This window comes from Triturus cristatus, chromosome 12 (assembly GCF_964204655.1).
Source record: "Triturus cristatus chromosome 12, aTriCri1.1, whole genome shotgun sequence".
Classification (NCBI taxonomy): domain Eukaryota; kingdom Metazoa; phylum Chordata; class Amphibia; order Caudata; family Salamandridae; genus Triturus; species Triturus cristatus.
In genome coordinates this window covers 161,948,330-161,974,427 of record NC_140595.1, presented here as the reverse complement: position 1 = coordinate 161,974,427, position 26,098 = coordinate 161,948,330, and the positions used below count along the sequence as shown (strand labels likewise).

The following is a 26,098-nucleotide window of genomic DNA, read 5'->3' as shown; positions in this document are numbered from 1 at the left end:
ACAACAACCCTTTTCACCAAAACATGTCATACACTATCCTACCACAGAAGGCAGTAATACAGAACTCTGATACTACATTAATTGCTGTCCAAATATGCAATTAACTGGCTAATAAAGACAAAGACCACCTGTTTTAAAAAGCTACCCAACACATATTCAATCACAAAGCAATGGACACACATCTGCGGAGAGGGTTAATTACGGCCCTTAAAGGCCTACTCGCCACTTATTAAACCCAACACAATCACCATACAGAGGGCCATTCGCAATACTCATTACATATCTCCACAAATCAAAATAGTTTCTCTACCATATTGGAAGCCAAATGGCTACTTACCTGTAGCAGTAGTTTGAGCCAGAAGAATTGTCTGGATTCACATGCTGTGCATCATTCCGCCATCTAGCAATTGAGTTTGCAATTGTCTTTTGTAGTGGTTTTATTTTTTCCTTTTGCACTATTTGATGTCGTACGCATCCCCTTGTGAAGTTAGATGCATGCAGTGTATGCCACCCTGTGTGGTCCTCATCTCCAAATACTTTTTTTCTGTTTGGTGACTCTTGTCCGAATGGCTTCCGACTTCCTTCTTTTTCCACATCGTGTCTTCAAAAATAATGTATTTCTGGGGCGGTAGGAGGCTTTCATGAGAACCCAGAACATTCTTCATGATACAAAACTATTCCTACAGGTAAGTAACTATTGTGTTTTGCCGTATGGCTCTTCTCTAGATTCACATGCTGTGCATCGATTAGATATTCATATTCTTCCATTTTGGGAGACTGTGTTGAAGTAAGTTTATTTTAATGCTTTTTGTCCATCCCACCTCTTCCTCCATGTTAGCTTGGATAGCCACACAATGGGTTGTGAAGGTGAGGCTATCATACAGATGGCATTTAAGAAAACATTCACTATGAATGCCAGTGTTGCTTTTTTCTTTCTTGTCGTGTGCACTCTTGTTTCTATCACAACACCACATCAGCTGTCTTGTTACACATCTGTATTGTTTGGACTATCCACCTTGCAATTGTCCTCCTGGTGACTGGCGAGCCCTTGGTTACTGATGCAATGGAGATTTAAAAAATTGGTTTCTATTCCAGATTTGGCTCGTTTCATGAGCAAATAAAACATAACTGCGCTTCTGACATCAAGCGTATGAAGGGCTTGTTCCGTTTGTGATGATCGTGGCTTTGGGGAAAAGGCTGACTAGCATGGTTGACATGAAAATGTCAAATTACCTTTGGCATAAATTGTTGGTTTGTCCTCATTATCACTCTGTTTATATGTATCACCAAGTCAGGCTCTTGCATTAGGAGTGCTTGCAATTCAGTATCTCTAGGCAACGATGTGAGGCCAATCAGAAAAGCGGTCTTCAGTGTCAACACACTTGAGTTCTGCCCTCGAAAGGCAGCTTCATCAGCAGCGCTAGCGCTGGTTTAAGTTCCACAGTGATAGGGGCATCACCGTTGGTGGCGCTACCCTTTTTGCCCTCTCTAGAAATCTCTTAACCACTGACATGTTGAAGAAACTTCTTCCTATTACGCCCTTTATCTAGGACCCTACGGGAGGGAAGTGTACTTTAAGTGAAGAGTACTAAACGCTCTCATCTACCAGGTGGGCTAGGCACTTAACAGTACCATCTTGTGTAAACTGTCCTAAAGTTCTAACTTGATGCACCAGTGTCTGAATCTGTTCCATTTTACAATGATGTAGGGGTAGACGCTCTGGCTTCTCTTAAGATTTCCATGGCTCCATCTGGAAGTGCCAGGCGTCCAACTCTAGGAACAACGTAACCATGCAACTAGGTTTTGGGTGATATATCTGGCCCGCCTGCATCATTAACAAGTCCTGTTGAGCAGATAGTCTCATCCCAATGAAGTATGAGAATTAAATTACATATTTTTAATTGATTTGTTACCAGAACAGGTCGCACATGGTATGAATTAATCTTGTGCAATAACATTACTTGTTAATAACTTATAAATGTCGTACTTATCATAGCACACCTTCAACCATCCTGAAGGTAGAGTTAGTTAAAGGTTATACCACGATTGTAACCATTCAATATAGCTGGCTATTGATAAAGTCCCCTTGAAAGGATGAAGGGCTGAAATATCTACAGGAAAACTGTCAGGCAAGTACAAATTTGCAGCATGTGTTAGTGTGCTTAGCCATCACACACGTTCAGCTCTGTCTTTGTGTATGTATGCATGCACGTATGTAGTAATAGTTAAAAAGCACAAAACTATCTAGGGAGAAAGGGAGCACTGAAAGAGTGCAAGGAAAGAGATCTGATTGAAGATGATTTGCAGAAAGCATGTAAAAGAGTAACCTCCAAGTGTACAGTGATACTGCATTTTGAGCAGATGAGTGTTACATTTCTGTTTGACTTGCAAGAGGGTGAGAATAGTTTTCATGATGATAGAGATGATGTTCCAGATCCCAGTTGCGAAGATAATGAAGGCAGCTGGATTTGAAATTGATGGGGGTCTGAAAGGATAGTCAATGCAGTTGCTTCGGTACTTGTGTTGGTGTTTTGTGGTCTGCATGTTGTTATGGCGCTGAAGAGACTAGCTATGGCAGGTAGAATACCTTTCAAGGGTGCCAATGATGTGTCTTTGAAGCTGTAAAGAAAGGAATTTTCTATATCCAGTTGAGAGAAGGTCCACATGCAATGTTATTTTAAGTATCTTTTGGATAGGAAGGTTTGATGTTTTTTTCCTGAGAGACAGGTATCATGTCGTCTTGTTTTTTGTTGGTGATGTGTTCCTATAAGGAGAAGTCTTTGTCAAGCATGAATTCAAGTGATTTTCCATTGAATGTGACCTGGCGTGTTCCACTGCCAAGTTCTTCTCAGATGGCCATGCTTGATCTCTTGTTGTTTGTTGCTCAACAGGCAGAATGAATCTTAGTTGGACTATTTTGAGTTTTTATGAGCCGTTGAATGACGTGAGCAGCTGAATTTATGAAGTTGAGCTGTGCATTGTCAGCATAATGATGGATCCTGATAGGGCTGTCCATATGGAACCAAGAGATTTCCGTTATCAATCAACCATAATTTGTATAGTGCTGCTAATCACCCATGAAGGTATCCAGGCACTAGGTAGCAGAGCTCAGTTACAAATTCAGGTCTTGAGTCTCTTCCTTAATACTTCCAGCGAGGGAGGAGTCCCGAGATGAAGCGGAAGGCTGTTCTAGAACTTGGTGCGAGGTAGGAGAAGGCTGGTGAGACTTCGGCGGATACAGGGTGTCTGAGCGAGGGTGGCGGTGCGAAGATCTCTGGACGGTTGGTGAAAGTTCAGGCGGTGGTTGAGGTATGCTGGTACTAGCTCATGGAGGGATTTTTAGGCGTGTGTCAATATCCTGACTTGGCATCTTTTATGGACAGGGAGCCGGTGGCGTTTCGTAAGATGTGAGGTGGTGTGGTTTTTTTGGGCAGAATGAGGAGGAGTCTTTATTGTCTGTAGTCTATTCATGAGTTCTGTGGTAGTTCCTGCATACTTTGCATTGCCGTAGTCCAGCTGGCTGGTGACTAGGGCTTGAGTGACTGTTTCTTCATGCCGATAGGGAGTCATTTGAAGATTCTTCAGTGCATTGGAGGGTGTGGAAGCAGGCAGAGGACACTGCGTTGATCTATCACTTCATGGTGGCCTTACTGTCCATGATGATGCGGAGGTAGCAGGCGTGGTCTGTCGGTGCGGGTCAGAGTTTGGCAGGCCACTGGGTGTTGTTCCAAGGGGAGGCGTTGTTGCTGAAGATCTGCATTTCATTCTGGTGAGTGTTGAGTTTCAGAGAGTTGGTATTCATCCAGTCGGCGACTTTCTTGATGCAGTTGTGGAAGTTTGTCTTTATGGTGGGAGTCTGCTGAGAGGATGAGCTGGATGTTGTAGGCATAGGATACGATGTTGAGGTTGTGGGTTTTGACAATGTCAGCTAGAGGTGTCATGTAGGTTTACACGAGGGTAGAACTGAGGGACTGTGAGGAAGGTCCCGAGATTGAACCCCCGCATATGCCCCAACTCCCATCCGGAGCAGTATGGATACCTTATCGTCCCGAAGCTGACGAATCTCTGCCGGAACTAAATAAACACTTCTCCCTTCCGCAGGACGAGACCAGCAACCCGGAAGCGGAAAAGGGAGTCCCCAGAGGAGGCGGACCGGATATTCCGCTCGACCATTCAACGGCCTGGCACCCAGGTCACGGGCGGCAGAAAAGCCGCGGCAGAAAAGCGGACGCAGGGACAGCTTCGAGGGAACAACCAGGAAGAGGCATCCGAAAGACGCGGACGACTGGGGAGACGCCGATACACCGCCTGTCAGCGTCCAAGACACCGAAGTCAGAAACGCCGAGGACCACGAGGCTCCTGAAGTGTGGTCTGAAGACTGGTGGATCCCGGAGGACGTACGAGCCGCCACAACTCAGGAGAGTTGTGGCATTTAGCGGTACGTGACGGGAGGAAGGGGGAGAAGGGAGAGGAAGACTTTTGGTGATGGGTGATTTGTTTTTGGTTGTTCTCGCCTTTGTTTCACGACCACACCTTCTGACCACGGCCTCTCTGCCCCTTTCCTCATTCCAAGTCCCTAATATTCAGAAGTAGAATGTAAATAGAAAAGTGTCACCACCACAGTCACGTCTGTTCTCACCCTTTACTAGAGCCTCCCTACTTTATTTTTTTTTGTCTGACCACACGTGGTTCGGTGACGGCTTGTAAACCACCTAGAATATCATACTGACCGCTGCTCTCTCACTTTCTCTCGAGTTTACTCCGGGAGCCTGTCTACATGCCACCGAACTAGCTGACTCCTGGACCCCGCATAAAGACCGGAAGCACTGAGAAGAAATACGCTGTCACCCTGTACTGGAACAGTCATTTCACAATTCTTTGTTTTGTCCCCTTTGAAGACCGTCATTACTTTCTGTATGTTCCTTTGCCCATCCAAATAAATATCATATCATTCAAACCCTACGGCCTCCTCGCTTCTGTTTCCGACCGTCCCTCCGACAGGGACTAACCTTGAGGGATGCTGCATATGGTGCTCTTGGGTTTCGGAAGCAAAAAGAGGTAGGCAGATTCTCTAGGTTGGGCCTGTGAGGAACGATGCGATCCATCTGAGGGAATCTTCCTAGATCCCGATGTGGTGCAGTCTCATGATGAGTGTGTGTTGAGATACAATGTTGAAAGCTACGGGGAGGTCGAAGAGGATCAGGGCCGCCAATTCTCCTATGTTGAGGAGGGTGCAGATGTAGTCAGTGGCAGCGATCAGGGCAGACTCGGTGCTGTGGTTGGCACGGAAACTGGATTGGGAGGCATCGAACAAGTTGTTCCTCTCCAGGTATTCGGTGAGCTGCTTGTTGATGGCCTTCTCGAGGGCTTTAGTGGGGAAAGGTTGAAGCGAGATGGAGCAGTAGTTCTGAAGTTCGTTGGGGTCAGCAGAGGGTGAATGGAGTTTATGATGGCTGTGGTGTTCTGTGTGGTGAGTTGTTCCCAAGTGGTGAGTGGCTGTTTGGAGAGGCTTCAGTTGGAGTATGGAGGATGTGGACGTTAGTGTGCTGGGGCTCGAAGATCTTGTAGATGGTGGATATCTTGTGGGGGAATTGGTCTGCCAGAGTGTTGCAGAGTTCCTGTGAGGGAGGAATCGTGTTCCCTGTGGCCATAGAGTAGAAGAACTCTCAGACGATGCTGAGGAGTTCCTTGGTGTGGTTGGCGCTTGCTTCAATGCAGTTTGTCAGGGTGTCTTTTTTCTCGTCTTTTAATCGCTGGTGGTATTTCTTGAGGGCGGACTTAAAATTGGCTCAGTTTGTGGTGTCTCCACTGGTGCGCCATCTTCTCTCCAGCTGTTTGCAGCCGTGTTACAATGTCCTGAGTTCTGGCATGTACCAACTGGTTTGTTTGGTGGCTCTATGGGTCTTGGCTTGTTTGATGGGGGGTGACTTGGTCGGCAGAGTTGACTGTCCAGGTGGTGAAGTTCTGGACCTCATGTTCCAGGATAGTTGTGGGGTCATGCTGGCTGGTATGGAGGGAGTCCATCCATTGGGACAGTCTCATTTTGTTCCTACTGCGGAATAGTGTGTGTGGGGGGGGGGGGGGGGACTGGTGGTGGTGCACGGTGATCTTGCGATAGTGAAGTGAAGGAGTGATTGGTCAAGGTGAGTTTTGTGGCATGGCTGCATTTGACAGTCACTGGCTGTAAAAATTGGGTCAAGTGTGTGTCCTGCTCTGTATGTGGACTCGGTGACCAGCTGGGTCAGGCCGATGTTGTCGAGGAATACAAGGAGGGTGTTGGAGTTGGTGTCTGTGTGGTCGTCCAGGAGGAACGGAGCTCTCTGAGGAAGATGTAGTTCTTGGACATGATGTCTAGTGGGGCGATAAAGTCAGTGATGGCGTTGCAGAAACTGGTGCGTGGTCCTGAGGGTGTGTAGGCAAGGGTGTCAACATACCACATTGATGAGGGAGGGTTGGACTCTCAAAACCTGCTAAGAAAAAGAGGCTCCTGAAGACTGAAGAAGGGGTGGCAATATATCCCTTATTTTATGATGTCTGTTGTCACCTTCTAAACCAGGGGACAGGGCTAATTCAACATCGGCATAATCATATATTGAAAGCAAATATTTTCCAGAGTGCATGTGCAACTTATCCAAGTCTACCAAGCCCTACTTATGTCCCAGAAACACACCATCTCACATAGCAACTACTTTTATGGTAGTGTCCTAAATCAGAACATCCTACGAATCCATATGTCGAACATGTCATCACAAAACACCAACATGGATGCAGCAGATGATTTCAAACAATGCTCCTTATGAGATTATATTAATACAAGCTTTCTTTGATTTTTGCCTCCATTATGCAACTACTTACAACTGAAACATTGCCAGTGTTGCCTTCTGGTCTCCCAGTCCAAGCACATCAGGCTTTGGTCCAGAAGACAATTTAAAGAAACTAAGGGGCAGGTGCTTGATGTTAGTGTCTGGCAAAAGTAGAAACTCGAAACATTCACAAAACATAATCGACAACCAATCAGAACGCAGAACATGTAGGGACACAAATAACATTGACCCGTGTCCCACCCAATTTTACTAAGGGCTTAAAATTGGGCACCAGTCTACCCGGACCACTGAACACTGCTCATCGGCACAACTAAATGTAATTGTTTTCTTTCCATGTACTGTAACAATGGCGCTTTTTTGGCCGGTGGCTAGAATCAGATAAGTGGCTCATGAATCAATATGCACTCCAGCTAATTATCTCCTGGCTCCTCAGAATAAAGGATGCCGAGACGAGAGCAATGAAACTGTTTGCCATCTGCTTTACAATCTAGAGTGAGTTTCGTGCTTGCAACAGTGTTTAACTTAAAAGCAGCCGGGTGTGGCCACGGGCTGCAATTCAAAATTCCAGACTCACAATCATCTTTCCATGGCCACACTGGGTATGTTTGTGAGAAGATTTTAAAATTGAGCATCTGAAGAGGCAAACTCTAGGGGAAACGATCCAGGAGTACTACCCATTCTACATTCTTCCCTCCCTTCATCCCCTGCTAACTTCCACCAAAGGATGGCCTGTTTCCCAACTAAGTGTACTACGCTTCTAAACCCAATCGCTTAAAATACAATCTAAAGATGGAGGATATGTACTTGCCATTGTGGGCTTCAGCTTGACATCATTGGAAGCCATACTAACCAACCCCAATAGTTAATGCGCATAAACCTCTACACACACAAACAATGCTTTTCCTTGACTAGGAGGAGTATGTAATGTAGAAAGGATCACAGTGGTAAATGCTGAGCTTTTCATCAATACAGTGAGTGATTTTCATATTGCTTATCTGCTGAGCGGACCCTTCCATTCAGTACACCAAGATGCAGACTCGAGAGTTTACAATATAACCGGAATATGTACGTTTACTGCATAAAACGTTCAAGGCCAGTCACCAACAAAATCTACCTCTTGTGAAATTTCAAAACATTTTCCATAGTATTTTGCAAATCTAAGTTTCTAATCTTTTCTAAAGCATAAAAAAGCATATGGGTGGAGGATAGCAGAGAAAGTTTGCTCAAAATCCACAGCATGCAGGCATCTTTCAGCCAGTGTGCTTGGGGTTTTGAAAAATTGAGAAATATTTTTGTGGACCACTCACAAAACTGAATGCACATTTTCAAAATAAACAATGGGGTTTCCAACATCAGACACACTTGAGTTTGATGCCCACAGAGTGATAATTTCACGTTAATCAAATAGTCCGTAAGACCCACTATATGTCAGGTTTACGTGCCAGTTGTGAATCTTCTGCAGTGGAATGCTGCAGACCATCAGCTGCAACTTGATGGGGCTATTAGCTCTAAGAGGTTCAAGTACTAGCTTGTCCACCAATTCAGGGCAGCAACCAGTCTTCTGATCTAGGACAGATATATCAAACGTATACAAAATCTGCTCCATTTTTTCTCTACCTTTCTCACTGGCAGCAATGAGATTTCTGGCATGGGAACAGGGCGGTGGACCAGCACCTTGAACAGCAGCATGCACAGTGTGTTCCAGTGAGCTAGGAGATCCTGTTTAAGAAGCGGTGCCATGTCTACCGACCCAGAACTACCAGCTATGGTATGGCGATGAATTCAGAACCATTTTGGCGTTCACACACAATGAATATTCCTCCCAGTGCTTTTCGCTTTGTAAAGTTATGCCCAAACAAGGCAAACAAGATGCCTGAACCAGAGGCAGAAAAAAGTGCATGCTGCAAACACAGTGAAGACCATTCATGAACCAGACACACAAACACATTTGTAAAAACGCAGAAAGCAGATTTATACACATAACTGAACTGATAAGTACATAGTTCTAATTCGTACACCCATACACCCATTCACCCGCTGTTGCCTATTTATAAACAGCAAAGTATTAATAACTAGCAGCACCGACTCTTCAAAACAGACTGTGAACCAACACTGCATAATACGTACCTCACTGAAGCTTAAACAGCACATTGCTGAAATATACATCAACATCTCACATATCTCAAGTACGCCGCATCATTAATTTCTAAACCCAACACCTTTGTCACTACATAAAAAGAACGAGAATGCTGATGTCTTAACAGAGATACACTTCTGCTTAACACACATTGCCATAGAGTTTTTTCCACACGGCTCTCCAATGGCGATTTCTAAACAACACGCGATTAACTTTGAACTAGCTCAATGGAGGTTTATAAACAGCATGAGTGTGCTACATTACTAACCATAACTTTGCTTATTCCTGAACACTAACTCCGCACACTAACTGCAGAAAACCTTAGATATTTTTACATCTTACCCTATCGTCTCCTCTCGTCGACTCGTTGTCTAGCAGGGGCTCCCCTGGTGCCTGTATAGTCACAGACTTATCGGTTCGGCTACCATCACGACTTTTGGACCGGTGCCGATCTCGCCGATCTCTGCAATTAAAAAAAACACATGATGTAGAAAGATAAGTTACATTTTCTGTAGCTATCAAAAGCTGGAGCGTCGGCCATTTTTTTCTGTTTAGCACAGCAACTTAGATATATTCTTTGAAATCTAAAGATGATTAACCTAATTGAAGGGGGTTGAAAATACTACAAAACTGGCTAGCACTGAGAGAGCCCTACATCTCAAAAAGTAAAGTAAATGTGGATGAGTGTTATTTGCCAAGATTTCCAAGGAGACCATTCTGTTTATGATGGAGGCATGGTGGCAGTTCACAAAAATAAAAAGTCTTTCTCATTACCTCATGCTTTCAACTTGAAAGGTAGCATTTAAGACTTCATTAGAACTGTGACTAAAAGACTGCTCTCCTCTTGTCAATGAGCTTTTTGAAATACACTCTGAGGAATCTTTTGTGTGTCGACAGCAGCACCACTGGTGGTGCATTTAGACAGGAGACAGGCGGCCTTGGCAGAAAAGTTTAGACTGGACTCAGCAATCTTATGTTTGAAGTGGAATTCTTTACATGTCTTGCTAACCATCCGTGCAGGAAATGGCGAAAGCAAAGCACATGTGCACACATTTTCTTTGTGAGACTGTGGCAGGATGTTACTCGATATTGATCCATCACTCCATGGGAGATGTAAAGTGCCTGGACTTGGCGAAAGGCCCAACACACAATCAATGACGAGACAGCGGAGTTCTCCGACATCTTATACAGTTCGAAGGTAAGGATAACTAGCTATTAGAAGACACATTAGTAGCACACAACATTATTTACCACCAGTCAGAGACATGAGTGTACATAGCATTCAATTATTTTGTAATGCGAGATGCTATTCTTGAACCATTAGGACTACAAACTGCAGCAAAATGGGTCTTCAAGGATAAACATACTTTAATGGAGTTACATTGCATTCTGTGAGCATACTGGTGGGAATCGATTTACTGGTGTTTTGTAGCTATAATACTAGCTGAATACTGACATCACCGCACGCAGTAGTATGTAAACTCTTAGTTACTAGTGAGTGCAACTACCCGCTAATGTGAGTTATTAGAGCACCAGCCATTCTTCGGATTTAGCATATAATGGAAATAAATAATGGTTGCTTGAGGTCATGAAATAATGTAAATGGACTAGCCAACTTACAATGCTCTCTCCCAATAATTTGTATCTCAATTCTAAGCTATTCAGTGATGAGATAGGCATTTCAGGAGGGTTAAAACTGGCTACTGCGGCCTAAAATTTGGACAAATATTTGTAAAGTTTCTAGGTGATAACATATGTTTCAAATCACTAAAATTTAACGCCTTTCAAATGCCCACTATAACATCAAACACTCCTAGGAAAGAGAAATATACAGCAAAATACAACGCCATATCAAGGTGGTTAATTAACCATCATCACAACGCTATTTTAACAGCTACAAAATATAGCATTTTCTACTGTTTCAACTTTTTGGTGATGTTTCATTAGCTCTCCCATAACAGAAGAAACAGCACTCAACAGGATATCTATCAGCACTTTGGTAGCATCAATGGATACATTTAACCAAAATAGGACAAGTGCAACATTTGAATGAAACATAGTATCAGTATGTTAGGCCTCCACAGTTAAAACTGCTAATCTCTCCACAAGGAGCCACAGAGTTGCATTTTGGACGATCCACAGAATCACTGCCATTTACAAGCAGCTTCCTGTGATATAAAGAACCAAAAAGGTTTGGAAGCGCAAGGTGGATCCAATCCGCTCCAAATGGAATCGTCTATAAGGAACACACTCTGAATAGGCAAATCAAGACACAAAATGTTTGTCAAACTCTCACTTAACCTGCAAATCGTCTTCCTCAATCAGGTCCAGTGAACCAACTTCTGGCATTTCGCAAGACAAAGACTATGTATTTACAGATTTTAGGGTGGATTTTCAGATGATACAGCAAATATAGTATCTCACACAGTGTGCACAATTATGTAAAGAAAGACTGGTGACAAGTCTGGGACTACGTAGACAGACGTTTGTTATGCATGTATGTTATGTAGCCTTTTTTCCAAGCACATGAACTTATAAATGTGAAAGGACTCCCCCTCTGTTACTCCTACATGACTAGAAAACTCTGAGGTTCGAGGCTCATAGAATGAAGTTACACATTGGATAGGGAGTTGGTGCGCCCAGGAGAGGGCATTTGCTCAATTTGCACTAGAATTGTATTTATGGTTGTACATTTTACCTTAGGTTAGGAACGACAGTATTAAATACAGGTATCAACTATTAAGGACCTAAAAATCAAGCCAATACACAGAGTGATATTTGATGGGTGGTGTTCCGATGCCATGGCATGACTCCTTAACATACCTGAAACCGGACGGATGCTAGAAGACTAAAGGCTCCTACTCTGAAAAGGTCTGCTATTGCTTGCAAATTAAGAACAGTGTACTACTACAAACTGAGTTTTTTCGATGCTGGTCCACAATGGCGTTACACGAACAATAAGAAACAAAAAAGGATTGGGCTTGAACTTGGAAAATATATCCTGATGCAGGAAACCTCTGAAGGTGTTCTGCAACAGATAGTAAAAGGCTTCTTGGAAGGGATGGTCTAAACACATTTTGTTTAACTGAGCAAAGCAGCCTGGAAGGAACAGGGGAGTTCTTATCCATTAGGTTTCAGAAGAGTACCATATGTGCTCAAGTGTAGTAAGCAGAGTCCTAACTACTGGATCCTCGAATTCGGCAGTGACCGGTTCATGGTATTCCTCAGGCCACTGACACAGCCACTTTTGCTTTGTCCTTAGAATAGAAAGGTCTGCCTTTAGCCACCCCACAATGTCCACTACAGCAGTAAAGATGTGTATTCAGCAAGGCACCAATGTGAAAGGCCATTAAGTGGAAGGGAATAAGCTCAAAGACCCTTCTTGTGCACGATTTGTAGTCTATGCAGTTAATTCAGACTTGCAGGATTGCATGCTCCAAGATTTAGAACTTAGATTTAAAAAAGTGAAAAAGTGACCAAAAATAAAGAAGAGGCAGAAGGAGGCTTGAAATGTGTTAACTTTTTGATTTATTATGAAGTTTTATGAGCTAGTCTTTCAGGGAATTTAAATGAGGCAAGCTGTGACCTCATCCTTGCTTCCACCTCATTTTTTCAAACGCTAATGCAGTTCAACTGTTGTCAAGACCCACTGACTATAAAATAAATAACCATCCACCGACAACAGGGGGGATTAGGGGTCAGATCTCTGAACTAGTGGCCATAAGAGGAAGTCCAACCATCTTTCACTGAAAGGAGAAGTTAAGCACAGAGTATTTTACTGCATTTAAAATCCTGAGGGATGCCTTCCTAGCAAGGCCCCAGATGCCGTAAAACATAATATAACGTGTATTTACAAGGCACGTATTCACTCTAAAGGGTATCTTTGTGCTGAATAACAGATTTTCATTGAGTACCAACTCAATTACACTCATTTGATCAACCTCAGAAAAATGACATTGTTGTTGGACCTGCCAGAATTCGAACCTGTGATCTTAAGGTTAAACAGAGATGCCTTCATTGGATACATTAGTCCACTGAGCCACCAGACCAGAGTCTCTTGCAGTCGGGCTCTTGGACATCATGCATCTGGCAGGCAAACCATTTACCCCCCTTTACAAGAAGGAGCAGTCCTCACATGGGACAGGGTGGTTCACTCTGATGTTTCGAAGATGTGGACACATACACCAAAAATCAGGTACTTTTGGCACATTTGGCAAAGAGATACGCTCAAAAGAGATGAGTAAAGACTGCGAGTTGGACTCTCTGAGATTAAAGATACAACCTTAAAAAGTGACCTCTGGGTCTATGTTTAACCTGATGGACATCATAGATCACAGGTTCTCAGGGAGGATCCCATCTCTTACGGTGGCTACCCAAGCACATTCCTGCTAGCGGAAAGCCATATATAAAGCTGGATACGCTTGCGAGAGGTATGCCTAAGTCATCCTTGATAGACAACTGCATCAACACCAGAGAGACCCAAAGGGGTCTATCTTAATGGTAAAATTCTCACTAAACACCAAGAACAGCATCAACAGAGCCAGGAGAGGATGCCAGGGACCCATAACAAATATTTTGAATGTAGCCACAATAGCTATGTATGAGGGCTTAAATATGGATACGACATCTTTGCAAGGCGAGTACACCACGTGTTTTCCTCTTTGAAGGTGCCTACAATGCTGCTTTTGCCCAGCATTCAAACCTGATTAAGTACTGTGGGTCAAAAACTGGGTGGCCTCACTCTCCGGAAGGAGATTCTGCTGCAGACAGGCGATTCAGAACGCAATTTGTAAAGAAGTTGAAGTTTATCAACATCCTCACTACTCTATACCAAACTCACACCTACATTAAAAAGGACTTAAAGCAGAGTCTTCATGGCAAGGATGGCAGTATCCAGACATCGGCAGCCACTTTCAACAGCAAGGCCGCTAAAGATCCCATGGCTTTAACTGACACTTTTACCACACCGACAAACATTTTTGCAACTTATCTAGACCTATACACAATCCTTCAGATTTACTACAGGTACTACCTACACTGCTGGACGCTTGGGACAGCGTAATACTCATTTCCCAAATTAGCCCGGGAGAGTAGGAGAATTTCTTCACTATTGGCAGGTTCCAACCAGAGCTGACCGTATGTTGCTGACTGGGTTTCAATGTGGGTTATTCAGAAGCCCATAGAAACCCATTGTCCAAGAAAAGCAATGTCCTCTACAAGGATCAAACAGTGGGGAATGCCCAATGGTGCAACTGGTTTCATAAGGGGCAGTTCATCTGACTGCTCCACAACTGTAAGGCTTTATAAAGAATATATTGTTACAAAAACAAAACTGAAGATGTGGCAAATTGAGAATCCCAAGGTTTTCAACACTAAGCTCCCTGACCCCGGACTCAAACATTGATGGCATGCGTCTATTAAGCAATATTTTCAGAAATGGGGACTGGATGATCCAGTTGGACTTCAAGGATGACTATCCCACTTAAAACGTCTTTGTTCAGTTGGTAGAATCAAAATATTAACTTTACCACTACGCCCTTCGGAATAGTCACCCCAGGTTGCCTGACAAGGGTGATAAAGCCAGTTAAGGCTTTTCAGGGTTAAGGGCATTTCCATGATCATGCATTTAGGTTACATACACTGCTCACGCAAGAGAATTCACGTAAAATTAATTGTATTAGATGTGGACATATCTAACTAACAACACACCCCTATCTCATGCTCTATGATTTTCAAACTTCAAATCCTACCTAATCATTGAAAGCTGCATTATATCCTGTAGCTAGAGTTTGTTAAACTGTATGTACTTTGCAGCATTTCATTTTCAAAATTCAAAACATAGTTGAATTAACAGAAATGCTTGTTAATATTTAGCACAATAAATGTCCAAACTTTAATTATTTTTTTTAAACTGTCAAAAAAGAAACAACTTGATCTCAAAGCATTTTAAAAGCGGTATACTTTGCTCATCTCTGAGAATCTCCTGGACAACATAACACACCCTTAGAGCTGGTTTCTGAGAAAATTAATAATTAAGATAATATAATTAAGATATTACAATAAAAAAAGGACTGGATGACAACTTAAAATAGTCTACTGAATCAGAACAGAATTCTTTGGTTTCATAAGCCACGTCTTCTCATCAAATCACCCTTTTCCTGGATTGCTTTGCAGTGTGCATTATTACTGAGCAGAGAGTGAGTGGGAGCAAGATGAGAAAAAATGATAAGGAACAGCAGACTGAATCATACCTGTGCTTGCGGGAACTTCGGGAGTGGCCAGATTTGTAGGAGTAGCCCGAATACTGCGACTCGTTATCCATGTTCTCAGATCTTCGGCCCTTGTACCGGTCCACGTTAAAGGACTTGGGCCTCCCAGGTGCCGCAGCCAAAGCAGCTGCTGCAGCCTCCTTGACGGCTGGTTTCTTCAGGCCGAGAGGCACCTTCAGAAAGTCAACTTTCTCCTTGAGGGACTCTATTTTGATTCGCTGGCAGGACTAGTTATGGAAGAAAATGAAATACCTATTTTGGGGAAAAGAAAGAAAAGGGACAAAACATGATTACAAGGCAGCGACAATTTAGAGTAAGACAAATTAATGTGAACTTATCTATAGGCACCATTCTCACCTTCTATTATAGGCTAGTTCGAATCAAGGCGGAGTATAGAAAGCAGTAATATATATGATCTTTTTAACTGTTCCCTGCCGTGCCTATTTGGTATTTTAATCTTAATTTTCATTCCAAAGGGGAAGTCTGTCAGCAGAAAAGGACTTCCGAAATTAAAATCTATTGCCTTCAATGCTTGATTGAAACGTTCTTTTCCTCCAAATTTGACTCACGTTTTAAGATGCATACATGATGACTGGCTGGTGCCACCACCCTGTACTTTATTTACAAACAAAAAATAAAAAAACAGGGCAACTCATCTGCTCCTGCACTGACCACCTCAGAATATCGATTGTAGGCGGCCGGACAATAAAGCCACAAAGCAGCCTAAGCGGCTGAGACCAGGACCAGTGAAGATCCCCGTCCTCAGTGCTCTATTGGAAGAAGTTGGCACTACATTACAATGTCAAACACTTGGTACTCCTGAATATAAGGTTTTTTGAGAACTTGAGAAAACAGTGCTACTGACGTAAAGTTTGTGCTTTAAAACGGTCTTGGTAAACAGTTGGGCATTTTTAGGCTCCTCCTGAGAACGTTATCCGCTTAATCAGATCGCAAACATACGTGACATAGCCAGAGTATTCTGTAAACACCATGTTGAGTGCAGGATGCCATTCTGTAAAATACATGAATAAACATGAGCTAGTATCTACACTTTAGGCTGATCTGGTTCTTCGAGTTTGATCCTAAAGCCGACATCCAGATTGCCACTTCTCACCCCCTGCAATGCATAGTATCACTGAAATACCATTAAATGACAGTTTGGTCACACAGACTGCATATGTTATCAGAGAACAATCCTGTGCAAAGGCTGAAGGTATCAAGTGCAACAACAGCATGTTAATCCTACCCAGGCAAACCTTTTATCAGACTATTAAAAGGCTAAACCTGTTCTGTCAGTTATCTAGTCTTCGGCAAACTGGCTTCTGCAGTCAACACCACCTTTGAAAAGCTGCCAACCAATAAGAGCAGGCATTCAAATAGCAAAGGCCTTGTGAGCTAGAAACAAAATCAAGCCCAAATTACAATACACAGTACAAACGTGATGTGATCTGCTTCCCAACAGGTGCGACTGGTGCATCACAGTCTGCAAGTCTGGGCATCAGAACAAAGTGAAGGGAAAACCCTGTGAGCCCGGGCGTAGACAGGAGGACACTCCATGGGAACCAGCCAGCTGAAGACAGGCTACAGGTTTCTCTTGGCAGCACTTCCAAGAGATCTCTAGGGCGTCTTCCCTAGTCAAAGGCCCGGTGGCACACTTCACAGGAGACTAGCATTAGAACCCAAAAGGGTCATCTTGGGCTCCGCGGATAAAGCATAGAGAACAAAGAGCTCAAGGCTGAGTGGGTCTGTAAATGTAAACAAAACGACTTTTACTTTAATTAACATGTTTTAGTTGGCATGATTTTTCTAAAAAGAATGTTGCTCCTTAAAATTAGTAAGTAGAAAAAGTACAGAATGTGGGTACTTGAAATTTATGAAACATCGATAGAAAAACGACGCCACTATATTATTAGGGCTCTTGGTTTTAATGGTATTTATTTTTGAGGTTTCCATCTGTATTTAATCGTATTTATTTTTTGCTCATTTGATATGCATCTAGAGGTTTTTTTTTTGCGCTTGAGCGTGAAATAGGAGGCTGCAATGGATATATTTCCATGTTTATTTAATCGGTAAATATTTACTCATGTTTGAATGTCCAATGAGTTTTAGCGATTTACAGTACAATCAGCTGAAATCATTTGCACTGTAGAACCGCTTAAGCAGCTTTACTGCTGCAGCTATTTAAGATTCTTAGGAAAACCTTTTATATATATTTTTTTACTTCCCTCTTAGCCTTGACAGGTATTGATTGGCCTAGCCGCATGATTGACAAGTAGTAGGAATGGTCTAAAAGGAAAACAATTTTTTGCATTTTTCCATATTTAAAAAAAAATTAGACAGAAAAATAGATTGCTTTCTGTCTGTAATTATGTGTTAAGATCAATAAAAATGGAAAACTGTGAGCCTTGTGTATAATTCCGCAGATGGCGTTTTAAAGTAGTGTTTTCCTGTTAAAGCATTTTTTCTGAAGGACTGCGCTGCTTTTAGTAATGTACAGTAAAATAAATATACAATTTTACAATCTTCATGGTTGGTTTTAATTTGATGGGGTGAATGTGGAATTAACAAAGGACAATCATTAAACAGTTTTCAGTTGTCCAATGGACAATGTCGGATTAGTGAGCAGTAAACCTGGCTGTGTGACTAATTTTCCTCCAGTGAAACACTTTGAGAAAGCCACAAAAAGCAAGCACTGGAAAAGTAAGTAGATCTCACCTTTGAAAGACGTTACCCAAACGTTTGGCTTTGTCAGTGTTTTTTACAACCCTGGGAAGGGGAAACAAGCATTTGCAATGCAATAGGTCTCGCATTTCCGAAATTTTAAGCTATTGGCATTGCAAATGCCAATGCCTTTTATTTATCTGTTTTCAAAACCAACACATAGATAAAAGGTTTGTCATTTTACAATGCCAGTAGCTCAAATACTCGCAAATGCGAGACCTATTGCATTGCAAATGCTTGTTTAAAAAGGGCCTCGAAACAGGTCTCTATCGGGCTCTGTTGTGTGCCCTGGCACAGGCGGCCGTTTCTTTCTGGACTGCGGTGACAGCAGGCACATGCATGTACACTGCTCACACTGCTCACTAGTGGAAACATTATGGCATGAGGTCATGCAAGGTGAGGTTGTAGGGGGAACGGAAATCCTTTAAAGAGTCATTTTCTCTCTGGATTTCCCTTCTCTTTTTGAATCTCAGGAGCAGCAGCATTGCCGTGGTGTCACCAGGGCTTTAAGTGGGAGCTTTTTCAATATTATATACAAGCCATAATTGCTGCTTATTTATCTTATGCAAGTAACAAACATTCACAAACCCAATAGTTCTGACTTGTTGTAGGTATGATGTTACTTGTTGTATCATATATCTGGATGCAAGGACAGAAACAGCAAACTACAAGTCGGGTGGCACACTATACTAAGCACAGATTTTTAGCTGGAGTGTTTTTTAAGCCACGCCCTAACTGCATTGGCCACGCCCGTTTGAGACACCCCCCAGTTTTTTCATCCCACTTAAAGCCCTGACTATACCTGTGAGTACGAGCTGAGAGTTCCCTGTAGGAAAGGAGTACGTTAATGAGCGTGAGCATATCCCGTAGGAAAGGACAAACTGCATGTGCTACTGCTGCGTACAGAATATTGAGCGTGGGCAGTAAATATGTTGTGGGAGAAACCACAACGAGCTGACATGGGAAACATCACTTTGTTAAATCTGCGCATATAAATAGCACGGGACGTTATAAACAAAAGAGGGGAGAAAGTGGCGTAATGGCCAGAGCAACCATAGTTGGAACCGGATTCGAGCCTCGACAACATCCTGCGTTTTTGGGCAAATCACTTCATCTCCCTGTGCCTACCAATAAAATAACGAGTTTGCGCTATAAAAACAGCAAACATAAATAAACAGACGGTCAGCAACACACCCACACCCTTGTAAACCTGGCACCCACGCTTTGAGTGAAAGGACACACCCAGGGCTCTGGGCCACACCCACAGGCGTGTAACAGATTGGTAAATCACACAAGAACCAATGGAGCACAGGAGGAGCCAGGCCCAGTCACAAACGTAATAGACGGAAGTGACACGCCCCCAGCCGAGAAAACACAAGCTGAGCACACCTACCCCTCACAATATACAAGATACAGAACTCGGAGGTGCCTACAGGTCCCCGGACAGAAATCACAGCCGGGATCTTCGACACCCCAACAGGTGAACACAGGCACACTCATATCTACAGGGGGCGACACCCCTGCTCGGGTGTCACGCCCACAAACAGACACGTGTCTTTAAAGAGGCGCCCGACTGCTGTGTATTGGAAGCGTTATCTCGTCATTTTGGGCATTTCTATGTTTTGGGCGGGTTTTCGTGGTCGTCTGAAAGGTGAATTGTTTGGCATGGCTTTCTCATGTCCCATTACAAGTTAATACGCTAGTACTGCTTCTGCGTGTCCAGGCGGGTAGGAGAGACCTTCCGGTGACCAAAAAGGCACCAGGGCGTGCGCGTGAGGCACAGCAGTGCCAGCTTCCAGGCGCTGAAGCCTGCTTTCCCTCTAGGCCATGAGACGCCCCCGGGCCCTCTTCCTAACCTGCACTTTAATCAGAATAATAACACAAGCGAAAGTGAAACTGCATGCTGGCTTGCGAGGGAAGGGGGACAGGAGATGTGCACGCTGCGTGGCTGTAAGCGCGTACACAGGATCCAATCCGCCAAAAGCCTGCGCGTGCACATCTCCTGTCCCACTTCCGAGGCAAGTAAGCAACAATAAATCTCGCTGGCGACAGCAGTGCTTCGCGCTGGGTTCACCAGGCGAGGCCTAAAAAACTGGTCAGCCCCAGGGAGAGGGCTAACATGCGTGCATACATCACAACATATGCACATATGTGCTTCACGCACACAGTGACATTTTTCAAAGACGGCAGACACTCAAATTTGCAGCTATTGGGCCCTCCCAAAAAAATAAAAAATAAAATTAAGTTAAAAAAAAAGCAAAACAGGAATAGGAAAGGTAGGGGAACAACAGAGGAACGAGGGCGGAGCTCTCAACGCCACCCAGTAGTGGTGAGCAAAGAAAGAGCCGGGTGGGGGGCAAAAGAGGCTTGTTTGTGGGGGAAGATAAGTTACAGGAAAGGTATAAAGTAGGCAATACACAGCACAGGGAAGGGGTGTCATTTAACTGGAACGATGGTAAGGAACCGATTCTCCACAACAGCGACAAATACAAGAAGAGGTTGGGAAGTTGTTTAATAAGAAAGAAAATTGGATTGCTAAGAACGCCAACCAACAGGCAGTGGGATGACACCAAGCCACTCCCTTAGTATGCAGACTGTAGATCCAGTTGGTTGTTCAACAAAAGACAGATAAAGCTATCTGTAGGTGAGACCTAAAAATAACAATACATAAAATAGCATATAATATAGAGTGTTCTAATGTCAGTTCTCGAGGCTTCTGCCTGTTACTCAAGCTATGGTCTCAGTTGTGTTGGACACCTAGAACCAATCTGTGCAAGAGCAGGAGCATCATAATGGTCACATCGGTCAACACCCAACATATCTACCGACCTCTATATGCCTTTATTTACGCTGAAGTAACCTCCAGGTAATAAAAGATTGCATATAAATGAATTATTTTACTTTAGTCCAAAAAAGATACAATGCCCATGCATGTGTTTTGCTAACACACACACACAGAGCACAATGCCAGGATATATCCCTCTGCTACATTAGGAATTCTTCAAGGCTCGCTAAAGGTACTAAGTCACACACATGAATAGTGGATTTTTTTGACAGCATAGTTCCCTGTAAGTGAACCACTACATGCATGACCACACATGTTTTGATCTAATGTGAAATGTTTTTGACTACAGAAACTGAAAGATATATCCAGACATGAAGACTTTTTCGCCAATTTGATCCTGAAGCCAGATGTGTCCCTGGCAGCTACATCCCATTCTTCCTCTCACCACAGCTGAAACAGAAGTACTCATAATGAGAGCAGTGTATGGTGCGTTGCCATTAAAAGAACGAAAAGTAGGGGTATTAAGGGTACATTCTACCCCAGGGAGAAGCACACAGTAAGAAAGCAGTGCAGAGGAGAGGCACACAAGGTCAATTACAACACAGAGGAGCGTGGAGGAAAAGCAGACGAGCAAGAGCAATAAGGAGCATGGGTAGGGGTGTAGAGAAATGCACAAAGGAGACAACTGGAAAACACATGCATTCTCATGGAGTGCTCAACCAAAAAGAAAAATGTTGTGCCAGAAAAGTAAGCAGTGAAAGGACATAAGTATTCAGGTCATGCTCTAGGGAGGGGGGGGGGGTGGGGGCGGGGGGGGGGGCGGGGGACAATCAAAAGAAGCGGAAGGAAAGTCCACACACCCAGCCTTCGAAGCAGGATAGACAGGGTTTATACGTTTTTTTATTAAAAGAATGCCACATAATGCAATGACACTACATTTTCTTATTCCCACTGAACAGATGTTCATTCAAATGTGAATCCAGCATAATTATGAAAATTATGCACCGAGCACTCGCCCTAGAGTTCACAGCAGAATACTACCATAGAGTTCTTCATCAATGTTTACATATTGACTCACATAAATAAGATCGATAGGTCGATAGACCGCTATAGACGATGTGTAAACGTTTCTCAATCTTTGATATGAAACTCTATACTAGATACCTATATGCATAGTTTCAGGTGAGAACAAGCTACTCAAGAGTAAACAAATGTAGGCCACAGTTTTCCAAGAATACACCAATCAATTAAGAAGTTGAATATGGATGTTAAAAAAGGAAAGCTTCCACAATAATCAAGTGCCATGTTGAGTGAAAGGGTAGTGGTGGTTAGGGTAGGGGGTTTAGGGTGGTGGTAATGGTAATGTTGTTGTAGTGGTGGTAGAGCTGATGAGGATAGTGGTGGTGAGGGTGGTGGTAGAATGGGGGTGCTGGTGGTTGTGAGTGTTTTAGGGTGGTAGTGGTGAGGGTGGTGGTAAGAGTGTTGGGGTGGTGATGGTAGGGTACCGGTGGTGGAGTAGTGATGGTAAGTGTTATGAAGGGGATAGTGGTGTTTGATCGTGTGGTGGTGGCGGTGGGGAGTTGGTTAGAGTAGTAGTAGTGGCAGTGTCGGGGGTGGTGGCGGTGGTAGGGTGTTTGTGATAGTAGGGTGCTGGTGGTACGGAGTGGTTGGTTTGTGGTGGTACACATTCAGAAGCAAGAGGGGCAGACTGGGAACGATACTAATCAAAAAGAAACAACCGGTACTTGGTCCCTGCTCCTACGAAGAGAGGGACATGAACGAGGAGAAAGTGTAACCACTCATGCTGACTAATCAGGAGCCAGTAACTAAGAACAACAACAAAGCCCTGAATGGTAAGCAATAAGTGGGCTTCAAGCCATTTGTAGTTAACAAATTGTCTTGCAAATGACCGCAAATGTGCGGTCTCAGGAAAGATGTAGAAACGAGCCTCAATGGAGGTTTGTAGATTCTAAAGCTTCCTTTCTGGGACAGGGCACACCTTTGCACAAGGCATGCCAGCTGTTGGTTTCCAAGCCTGGCCAGGACGACCATATGTTAGTAGAGAAATGTTGCACAAGGTGGGTTGCAGACAGTTTTAAAAAAAAAAAAATTGTATTTCACCATGGGAACTCACTGGCAGGCCACATGGGTCAGTAAAAAGCCCTAGAACGGTGTATCTCAACTGAAAAGTGTGGTAAGCTCATCTCTGGGCTCATTCCGTTCCGGTTTTGTAACCAAAAACAACTTTCTGGAGAGAGAACAAAAATCACACCCATTGACTTGGTTCAACTCTGCCTGTGTTCTGCTGTCTGCATTAGACTCATCCCATCGCAAGCTGTTGCAATGCAAATACATTTAAAAAGATGGAGTCATGGGGACATTTCATTGCACATTTAAAAAAAACTATTTGAACAAAACTACACTTTTCAAACGTATTGTTTTTGGACTTCACATGTAGCTAGACTATGCCTCACTAGAAAATGAGAAAAAAACACTGGAATAGCCAATAGGTCTCACCTATGAAGGCTACTGTCTTTGCCAATGTTTTTGTAGCCATGCTGCACAACAGCGCAGATGCTTCGCAGTGTGGCAAAAACACATTTAACAAATAGCTATGATGCAGCGAGATCTAATCCCCTCTTTTTTTAAATGTTATTAATGCATTACTGCTGGATGCACCATAGTCCATTTTTTATTATTACTATTATTTTAGCCATGCTGCACAGCAGCCCCTCTGCTACACAGCATGGGCAAAAATCATTGCCAAAGTCAGCGATGCCCAGGCTGTACCGTAAAAACAAAGAGGAATGGCAGAGTAAATAGTCCCTGAGGGGAGACCGATTGGCTTTGCCATTGCTTGCTAGCACTCAGCACAACACTCGTGTTTTTGAGCCAATCTGGTAATATTCCCAAGTGCGAAAAAGAAAAAAAACTATGGCATTTGGCAAAAAATCCTACCACATGAAAAATGTAACTGGTTCATGCTCCAGCAGGAAGAAGAGGAAGTAAAGCTAGCACATACTGGTCAATTAGAAAGTAGGATTGACAACCAAGCCAACAAATATAAAGCAACGGGCCCGCTGAAAGCCCTTGTATACGATACCTCTCGCAAGAGAGAATGCATGTAGTGCATGCGCTGTCCCAGGCAATACCTAAAAATTTAAGAGCACCATCTTCTACCAGGGTTTCAATGAAATTAAAGAGAAACTTCCCAAGCCTACTGTAAACAGATCTAGTGTGCAGGCAGAGACTTTGTAAAGGAACTTGATTCAATATGAATAATAACCAAAATGCATTCTTCTATCCATTCCAAAGACTTAAAACGTATGTACTACTGTTTGATATAGTCAGTTTACACATTATAGCACTATTCTACCATATGTCCTTGACAAGAAGCTTGGCCAATTTGGAAACTCTAAAACAGATCACAGGTCAGGACATGTGAAATTTGGTATAATGCGCACATAGTTCATGTAAATATCACAATATGCAAATCATGCAAAATGTCGGAAATTAGGTTACCAAAAACTTTTGCCCGCTTTTTTTGCAGCAGAGGACTGGATTGAAACAGACTGGGGCACAAAAAGTGTTATGAGTGGCATGGTCTTTTCAAAGCTCTTCCCTTGCGGGCACCTCAAGTAACTTTTGAACACATGGAATGCCCTTGCATTCAATTTTTTCTCGAGATACCCCAACGAACACGTTGCGCGGTTTCGGGTAAAAGAATATGCAAATTCATACAGCCTTGCTCAGAAATTAACCCCTCCCCTGCTCATGACGGAGCCATTCCATCATGAGCCACGGTTGCCGTATGCTCATGACGGAGTGGTTCCGTCATGCCGCGACCGTTGGCGGCCGCTCCGCCCACGCGGCGCTGTTTCCCCACCTGTGCGGGGGGACAATGCAACTGGGCAGAGTCATGACGGAACCACTCCGTCATGAGCACAGCTCAACCGTGGCTCATGACGGAGTGGCTCCGTCATGAGCACAGCGCCACCGCGCTGCCCCCCCACAAACCCCCCAGAGCTGCGGCGGAATTCCCGCCGCAGCGAAAGGGTTAAGTAAGAAACAGGCTGGTAGATAGCAGAACCTAAATGGAATGAAAGAAGATCCTCAAATGTAGAGGCCGGAAGTAAGAGACTATTTCAGCCCCAGTCCACTATACCATTATGACTATGATGAGTGGACAAGATGACTCACTGAGTTAAGTGGAGTAACGCACCATTGCAAAATAGTATTTACATCTCTTACAAACAAGCGGAGGTACTACTACGTACTTAAGGACATTAAACATATGTGAAAGAGGTAACACAGACTTAAGATTGCCTCGAAGTGATGGGAAGGAGGTAAAAGCCGTCACTGACTGGGATCACTTAACTGCATAATGAAATTATGTTTGTTTGATGGTTTAAGTTAACTACTAGATGAGATAAAGAAATGGTAAACCCTCTGCTTCACAAACATAATCCTTACTGCACAAGTTGGTCTTGGTTCATTATTTAGCCCTGCAGGGCACATTTGGAGCGCATGTTACACTGACGTCTGATTTGTTTGTCTCTTCGGAAAATAAACACAAATTGGTCTCAGAATTCTGTAACAAAATGGGCCCAGGTCAAAGGTCATCATTGCCTGTTACAAAAGACATCTTTGTCTGCTTCAGATATGCAACAGAGAACCAGAGAAAGGAGACCGACTTCCTTAGACTCACAGATAAGATCGACATGCTCGGACTGATTAAACCGGGTGAGGTCTGGGACTGCGGAAACCGGACTCAATGTGATGTGTAGCGCTTGGTGGTCAGGACCATGCAGCAATGCCTGTGGCAGATTTCCACGGCAGGTCAAACAAATGCATCACAGGTGAGTAACCAATACCTCTGATTTGCGGGCTTCATAGTGCAGACTGTCAAGGAGGCCTGGAGTGGAAACCAAGAAAGGTTGTGGAAAATTTGACAATACCTGCCCTGTTTAAGACAATACAAGCATAGCAGACCGGTCGGAATGCGGGGTTCCTTCCGAAATCCATTTGTTGGAAAAGTGGTGTCAAATGCTGTATTTTTTTTTTTTTTGCTTCTACCACAGCCCACAGGGTCAGTATCTCCTATAACAAAACCCTATTGCATTAGTTACATGGGCGTTTGCGACCATGCGCATAACAGCCATGCTCTCAGGATATTTGGATGAACCAAAATTAACTGAATTAAACAACTATAAACAATTAACTAGCTGGCTTAAAACCATATTCGCACACTCATTCTACAGAAACATACACATATGCTAGCAGTATAGCAAAGAACGCAATTTATACGCAGCGTACCACAGCATGTAAAGTCAGGTTCCACTGTGACCGCCACTGCAAGATG

General features: G+C 43.5%; 1 protein-coding gene across 1 annotated transcript in view; it reads right to left on the bottom strand.

Moving 5' to 3' along the window:
* The window catches only part of VANGL2 (VANGL planar cell polarity protein 2), a 243,264-nt gene that overhangs the window by 36,745 nt on the left and 180,421 nt on the right, over positions 1-26,098 (bottom strand). Inside the window, exons 3-4 of the mRNA XM_085639978.1 lie at positions 15,213-15,482; positions 9,304-9,424 (exon numbers count right to left, since the gene is read on the bottom strand). Coding sequence (XP_085496104.1) covers positions 9,304-9,424; positions 15,213-15,283 — 192 coding nt within the window. The 5' untranslated portion in view covers positions 15,284-15,482. The remainder of the gene's footprint in view (positions 1-9,303; positions 9,425-15,212; positions 15,483-26,098) is intronic.